At 40.9% G+C, this 8,544-nt stretch overlaps 1 protein-coding gene across 1 annotated transcript; it reads left to right on the forward strand.

Moving 5' to 3' along the window:
* The first annotated feature begins 1,835 nt into the window (after positions 1–1,835).
* Positions 1,836–2,207, forward strand: LOC142875678 (ribosomal biogenesis factor-like). The gene has a single exon (XM_076010399.1). It carries the CDS (start codon positions 1,855–1,857, stop codon positions 2,155–2,157), a length of 303 nt encoding a protein of 100 aa, XP_075866514.1. The 5' UTR covers positions 1,836–1,854; the 3' UTR covers positions 2,158–2,207.
* The last annotated feature ends 6,337 nt before the right edge of the window (positions 2,208–8,544 follow it).

The raw sequence follows: 8,544 nt of genomic DNA on the forward strand, positions 1-8,544 counted from the left end.
GCATCTCCTGATAACCCACTAATCCATTAACCCACTAATCCATAAATGGATTAATCCATCCATGAGGACAGAGCTCTCATGACCAAACCACCTACTTTAAAGGCCCTGTCTCTTCATGCTGTTATATGGGGGATTAAGTTTCAACACGAGTTTTGGAGGGGCAGAACATTCAAATCATAGCAGAATTGTTTTCCTAATTTCATTTTGGGATTGTTTATTACTGGCATTTAGCAACACCACTGATTTGTGTGTGTTGGTCTTGTACCCTACAACTTTGCAGCACTCATTTATTAGCCCTAGTAGGTTTTGTAAAAATGGATTCTTTGGGATTTTTCATATATAAGATTATGTCATCTATGAACAGATGTAGTTTTACTTCTTCCTTTTCTATTTGGAGACTTCTTTTTTTTTTTTTTTTTTGAGACAGAGTCTCGCTTTGTTGCCTAGGCTAGAGTGAGTGCCGTGGCGTCATCCTAGCTCACAGCAACCTCAAACTCCTGGGCTCAAGTGATCCTCCTGCCTCAGCCTCCCAAGTAGCTGGGACTACAGGCATGTGCCACCATGCCCGGCTAATTTTTTCTATATATATTAGTTGGCCAATTAGTTTCTTTCTATTTATAGTAGAGACGGGGTCTCGCTCTTGCTCAGGCTGGTTTCGAACTCCTGACCTAGAGCAATCCGCCCGCCTCGGCCTCCCAGAGAGCTAGGATTGGAGACTTCTTTTCTTGCCTATTTGCTCTGGTTAGAAACTCCAGGACAGTGTTGAGTAGCAATGGTGAAAGGGGGCATCCTTGCCTTGGTCCGGATAGGGGCCCTTAGTCCATTCAGGCTGCTATAACAAAATACCTTAAACTAGGTAATTTACAAAGAACATAATCTTAGTTCTTACACTTCTAGAGGCTGGGAGTGCAAGATCGAGGCACCAGCAGACTTGGTGTCTGGTGAGGGCTTGCTCTCTGGCTCCAAGATGGTGCTTTGCTTGCCTGTCCTCACATGACCGAAGGGGCCACAGGGCAAATTGTCTCCCTAAAGCCCTTTTATGAGGGCACTAATCCCATCCTTGAGGGCAGAGCCCTCTCCAGGGCCTCGCCTCTCAACACCGTCACCTTGGGGGTTAAGTTCCAACCAATGAATGTGAAAGGGATGCATGCGTGCGTTCAAAACATAGCAAGGGCCGGCACGGTGGCGCACGCCTGTAATCCTAGCACTTTGGGAGGCTGAGGCGGGTGGATTGCTCAAGGTCAGGAGTTCGAGACCAGCCTGAGCAAGAGCGAGACCCCGTCTCTACTATAAATAGAAAGAAATTAATTGGCCAACTAATATATATAGAAAAAATTAGCCGGGCATGGTGGCCCATGCCTGTAGTCCCAGCTACTCGGGAGGCTGAGGCAGCAGGATTGCTTGAGCCCAGGAGTTTGAGGTTGCTGTGAGCTAGGCTGACGCCATGGCACTCACTCTAGCCTGGGCAACAAAAGTGAGACTCTGTCTCAGAAAAATAAAAATAAAATAAAAATAAAAAACATAGCAGGGAAAAAGTTTTCAGTTTATCATCATTGAGTATAATGTTAGCTGTAGATTTTTCATAAATGCCCTTTATTATTCTGAGGAAGTTCCCTTCTATTCCTAGTTTTCTGAGTGTTGTTATCATGGAAGCATGTCACATTTTGTAGCTTTTTTTTTTTTTTGCATCAATGGAGATGATCATGTGGGGTTTTTTTCTTTCATTTTCTTAATGTTATATATTACATTGATTGATGTTTTTGTGTGTTGAAACATCCTTATATTCCTTCAATAAACTGTACTTGGGATCACCTGGGGCTTAAGAAGGAGCACGCGGATATCCACGGTCTGACAATGGGCAAGAACAAATTAAGAGGGCAGAAGTCCAGGAATGTATTTCACACAGCCAGCCAAAAAAACTTTAAGGCTAAAAACAAAGCAAAACCAGTTACCACTAATCTTAAGAAGATAAACATTATGAATGATGAAAAAGTTAACAGAGTGAATAAAGCTTTTGTAAATATGCAACAGGAACCTGCACACTTCTCAAAGCGCCTTTCTCCTGGACCTGTGCAGAAAGAATCGATTCCTCAGCCACGTCATGAAAATGAACCAGTTCATGTTGATGAAGCTACAAGATTAATGGCTCAGTTGTAATGCAGTGGTGATATATCTAATTCCCCCAAAAGACCAATAAATTAAATGTTTTATGCAAAAAAAAAACTGTACTTGGTCATGGTGCATAGTCCTTTTAATATGCTGTTGGATTTGGTTTGCTAGTATTTTGTTGAGAACTTTTGCATTTATGTTCATAAAGGAAATTGGTGTGCAGTTGTGTTGTTTGCAGTGTAATGGCCTCATGGAATGAATGAGGAGGTGTCCCTTTCTCTTCTATTTTTTAGGGGGAAGATTTTGAAAATAATTGGTGTTAATTCTTCCTTATATGTTTTGTAGAATTCACCAATGAAGCCATCTGGCCCTGGGCTTTTCTTTTTGGGGAAATTTTTGATTACTAATACAATCTCTTTTCTTGTTACAGGTCTGTTGACTTATATACATTGTTCTTAGGAGGTTTTTTTCAGTCAATTTTGGTAATTTGTATGTTTCTAGGAACATGACCCTTTCATCTGGGTTATTACATTTGTTGGTGTACAATTCTTCATAGTATTCTCTTATAATCTCTTTTATTTCTGCAAAGCAGTAGTAATGTATCCATTTTTGTTTTTTATTTTGGTCATTTGCATCTCCTTAATCAGACTAGCTAAAGGTCTATCAATTTTGTTGTTCTTTTCAAATAACCAACTTTTAATTTTCTTGATTCTGTCTGTCGTTTTTTTAGTCTCTTTTTTATTTATCTCTGCTCTCTGTTTATTATTATGTTATTCCTGTTAGCTTTGGGCTTGGTTTGCTCTGATTTTTCTGGTTCTTTAATGCCTATGGTTAATTTGTTAATTTGAGATCTTTTTTTCTTTTTTCTTTTTTTTAATGTAGGTGTCTACATCTATATATTGCTGAGTATTGTTTTTGCTGCATTTCATAAATTTTACGATGCTGTGTTTATGTTTTCATTTATCTTTAAGTACTTTGTAATTTCCCTGTATTTTGTATTTCAGTATCTTTAAGTATTTTGTAATTTCAGTACCTCTTGGTTGGTTGGGCTGTAAAGAGAAGATTGTCAAAGGCTGGGCTCTTGTGTTTTTCAACATTTAGAAGTTGAGGCCGGGCACGGCACGGTGGCTCACGCCTGTAATCCTAGCACTCTGGGAGGCCAAGGCGGGTGGATTGCTCGAGATCAGGAGTTTGAAACCAGCCTGAGCAAGAGCGAGATCCCGTCTCTACTATAAATAGAAAGAAATTAATTGGCCAACTAATATATATAGAAAAAATTAGCTGGGCATGGTGGCGCATGCCTGTAATCCCAGCTACTAGGGAGGCTGAGGCAGCAGGATTGCTTGAGCCCAGAAGTTTGAGGTTGCTGTGAGCTAGGCTGACGCCATGGCACTCTAGCCTGGGCAACAAAGGGAGACTCTGTCTCAAAAAAAAAAAAAAAAACAAACAAAAAAAAAACGAAGAAGAAGTTGAAACACAGTAAGGAGACAGAAGAAAACGTGGCCAAATTTGTCCATTTCACCTAAGTCATTAATTAATTAATTTTTTCAGATGAGGTCTTATGTTGCCTATGCTGATCTTGAACTCCTGGGCTCAAGCAATCCTCCTGCCTCAGCTTCCCTCCCCAGTAGCTGGTAATACAAGAACACACCACCACACCCAGTTTACTAAATCATGAATTTATTAGTATAAATTTATTATGATAATCTCTTATTACTCTTTTAATATCTGTAGAATCTGTAGTGATATCACCTCTCTCATTTCTGACATTGACAATTGGTGACATATCTCTTTTTTTCTGATGGATTTGTCTAAAAGTTTTTTCTGTTTTTAATTTTATTGATTTCGGCTGGGCGCGGTGGTTCACGCCTGTAATCCTAGCTCTCTGGGAGGCTGAGGTGGGCGGATTGCTCAAGGTCAGGAGTTCAAAACCAGCCTGAGCAAGAGTGAGACCCCCGTCTCTACTATAAATAGAAAGACATTAATTGGCCAACTAATATATATAGAAAAAATTAGCCGGGCATGGTGGCGCATGCCTGTAGTCCCAGCTACTAGGGAGGCTGAGGCAGAAGGATTGCTTGAGCCCAGGAGTTTGAGGTTGCTGTGAGCTAGGCTGACGCCACGGCACTCACTCTAGCCTGGGCAACAAAAGTAAGACTCTGTCTCAAAAAAAAAAAATTTTTTTTATTGATTTCTCCATTGATCTTTATTATTTCTTTCATTTTTCTGCTTTGGATTTAATTTGACCTCCTTTTTCTACCTTTTAAAGATGGGAACTGAGGGCATGCATTTGAGACCTTTCTTCTTCTCCAAAGTAGGGGTGTAGCACCATCATTTCCCCCAGCTACTGCTTTACGGCATCTCATGTTGTCATTCAGTTCAAGCTACTTTCTAATTTCCATTTGTATTTTTTTTTTGACCCCCCAACTATTTAGAAGTGTGTTATTTAATTTCGAAATATTTAGGGATTGTCCGGATATCATTCTAATTCCTAATTTAATTTTGTTTTGGTCAGAGAACATACTTTATATGACTGGAATATTTTTGGATTTATTCAGACTAATTTTATAGTCCAGAATATCCACTGAAGAAGAATGAGTACTTCGCTGTGAGCATTCTATAGATGTCAAACAGGTCAAGTTGGTTGAGAATGTTCAAGTCTACTATATCTTTGCTGATTTCCTATCTGCTTCTTCTATCAATTATTGAGACAAGAGTATTGACATTTACAACTATAATTGTCGATTTGACCATTTCTCGTTACGGTTCTATCGGCTTTTACATCATGGGTTCTGAAGCTTTCTTACTAAGGTCACCAGTGTTTATGATTGTTATGCCCTCTTGATAAATTGACTCCTTTATCTTTATGAAATGACCTTCTTCATCCCTGATATTATTCTTTGCTCTGAAATCTTCTTTGTCTGACATTGATATCACTGTAGCTTTCTTTTGACTCGTGTTAACATGATACATCTTTCTTTCCATTCTCTTAATCTATGTCTGTCTTCATATTTTAGGTAGCATGTAGTTTTGGTGTTGCTTTTTTATTCAGTCTGTCAATCTTTGCTTTTTTAATTGGATGTCTAAACCATATACATTTAATGTGATTTTTTGGATGTGGTTAGGTTTAAGTCTATTATCTTATTATTTATTTTCTATGTACCCCATTTCTTCTGTTCTTTGTTGAGCTTCCTTTAACTCTTTTCTTGCCTTCTTTGGATTGGAGGTTTTCAATTATTCAATTTTATTTTCTCAGTCGGCTTGTTAACTCTTTCTTTTGTTAATTTAGTACTTGCTGAAGGGTTTGTTATGTATCAAACCCAAATCAGTCACAGTCATACAGCATTGTTTTTTAACTGGGAACAATTTTGTCCTTCAGAGGACAGTTAGCAATGTCCAGAGACTAGGGGCCTTCAGTAGGTAGAGGCCAGGGTTGCTGCTAAAATCCTAAAATCACAGAATCGTTCTTCATGATTATGAAAGGTTATCTGGGCCGAAGTGGGAATGGTGGTGTGGTTGAGAAACTCTGACATATAGTATAATAACTTCATAATAACATACTTACTCTCTCTCCTGGCCTTTATGCTATCATCATACATTTTGCACAATACATTGTCATTACTTTTGTTTAAACTATTTATCTTTTAAAGCAAATTAAATAATGAAAAGTCTTACAAATTTACCCACATAGTAACTATTTCTGGTGTTCTTCATTCCTTTGTGTAAATCCAGATTTATATCTGGTATAATTTTACTTCTGCTTGAAGAATTTCCATTATTAATATTGCACATTTTGGACGTACTCATCATGAGTTCTTTTGGCTTTCATGTGTTGGAAAAAGTCTTAATTTTATCTTTGTTTTGAAAAGATGTTTTTGTTGGGTACAGAATTCTAGATGTTGCTCCATTTTGTTCCTGCTTGCATTGTTTCCAAATAGAAAATTGCAATCATCGTTATTTTTGTCCCTCTGTACAAACATGTCTTTTCCCTCTGTCTGGTTTTAAGATTTTTCTCCTTATCAGTGGTTTTGAGAAATTCAATCATGATATATGTATATATAGTTTTCTTCATGTTTCTTGTGCTTGGGGTTTGTTGAGCTTCGTGGTTCTGTGAGTGCATGATCTTCATCAAGTTTGGGAAACTTTCAGACATTATTTCTTACATACTTTCTGCCCCTTCCTCTTTCAGGGACTCCAATTACATATATGTCTGACTGCTTAAAGTTGCTCTACAACTCAGCGATGCTATTTTCATTTTTAAAATTTATTTCACTCTCTGTGTTTCATTTTGGGTAGTTTCTATAATGTTTTCAAGTTCATTAATGTTTTTTTCTGGCATGTCCATTCTTCCATTAATCCCACCCAGTATATTTTTTATCTTATAGAATGTAGTTTTCATCTCAGGAATTTGACTTGAGTCTTTTTTATAACATGCTTATACTACTATGGGTCATGTTTTCCTGTCTCTCTGAATGCCTGGCAACCTTTTTTTCCTTTTGGATCTCAGATATTGAGAGTTTACCTTATTAGGTGCTGAATATCTTTCATTCCTATAAATCTTCGAGCTTCGTTCTGGGAAGCAGTTAATTTACTCAGAGACAGTTTGATCCTTTAAGTCTTGATTTATGATCTGTTTGGTGGGTCTGGACTGGTGCCCAGCACAGGCTAATCAATCAGTGTGCGGCACTGCGGCCAAGCTTTCCCGAGCGCTTCCGCCGAGCGCCCTGAGGTCCCGTCTGCCTGGTGGAAAGGGCCTGTTCCAGCCCTGCACAAGCACTGGGCCTGCTCCTCCTAATCATTTTAGATAGTTCTTTTCCTGGACCTGGGTAATTTCCTTACACACACATGATTTTGTTTTTTGGGTTTTTTTTTGTGTGTGTGTGTGTCTCTTTCGTTTTGCTTTGAGACAGTCTCTGTCACCCAGGTAGAGTGCCGTGGTGTCAGCCTAACTCACTGCAACCACAAACTCTTGGGCTCAAGCAATCCTCCTGCTTCAGCCTCCCGAGTGGCTGGGACTATAGGTGTGTGCCATGATGCCTGACATCTGTCTAATTTTTCTATCTTTAGTAGAGACAAGGTCTCATTCTTGCTCAGGCTGGTCTCAAACTCCTGATCTCAAGCGATCCTCCTGCCTTGGCCTCTGAGAGTGCTAGAATTACAGGCATGAGCCACCATGCCCGGCCTTGTTTTGTCTTTTTGAGACAGAGTCTCGCTTTGTCACCCAGGCTGGAGTGCAGTGGCATCATCATAGCTCACTACAATCTCCAACTCCTAGGCTCAAGCAATCCTCCTGCCGCAGTCTTCCAAGTAGGTGGGACCACAGGTGTGCACCACCGTGCCTGGCTAATTTTTCTATTTGTTTTGTAGAGATGGGGTCTCGCTCTTGCTCAGGCTGGTCTCGAGCTCCTGACCTCAAGTGATCCTCCCGCCTCAGCCTCTCCCAAAGTGCTAGGATTACAGGCATGAGCCACTGCGCCTGGCCACACACATGTTGAGCAGTACTCTGCTGAGTACTCTAGACCAGTGGTCCCCAACCTTTTTGGCACCAGGGACGGGTTTCGTGGAAGACAGTTTTTCCATGGACCTTGGGGTTGGTGGGGGAAGCGGAGGTCAGACGTTGATGCATGGCCCTGTTTTCCTAACAAGCCACAGACCGGCACCGGCCATGGCCCAGGGCTTGGGGACTGCAGCTCTAGACCTTTTGTAAGTCCTTGCAATTGTCTCTTTGTGCGGCTCTCTCCTCTCTGGTACTCTGTCCTCCGAATTCCAGCTGTCTCAGTTGTTCCAGACTCTCAGCTGCATGTTCTCAAACCAGAGTCTTGTAGTTCTGCTTGGGTTTGCCCTCTCTCTGCCGTAGGCTAGAAACTTCCTCAAGGTGGTGAGCCGGGGAGCTCGTGGTGGTCGTTCCATTTCCCCATCTGTCAGAATTCCTGTCCTCTGCTGCCTGGTGTGTGACTTGTTGAAACCCATGCTTCATACATTTTCACAGGATTTTTCATTGTTCCAGGTGGGAGGATAAGTATGGCCCTTGTTACTCCATCTCCAAGTCTGGTCTTGACCACTGTGGACCTATTGGAGTGGCCAAAACGCAGAACACTGACAACACCGAATGCTGGCAAAGCTGTGGGGCAACAAGAGCTCTCCTTCCTTGCAGGTGGGAATGGGGAGTGTCCAGCCACTCTGGAAACCAGTTTGACAGTATCTTACAAAACTAGATGTACCACATGATCCAGTAACTTGCTCCTTAGTATTGTCTTTACCCAAAGGAGTTGAAAACAGGCTGAGTGAGGTGGCTCACACCTGTAATCCTAGCACCTTGGGGGGCTGAGGTGGGAAGATTACTTGAGCCCAGGAGTTTGAGGTTGCTGTGAGCTATGATGACGTCACAGCACTTAGCCTGGGCAACAGAGTGAGACTGTGTCTCAAAAAAAATCT

This window comes from Microcebus murinus, chromosome 14 (genome assembly GCF_040939455.1).
Source record: "Microcebus murinus isolate Inina chromosome 14, M.murinus_Inina_mat1.0, whole genome shotgun sequence".
NCBI classification, from domain to species: Eukaryota; Metazoa; Chordata; class Mammalia; order Primates; family Cheirogaleidae; genus Microcebus; species Microcebus murinus.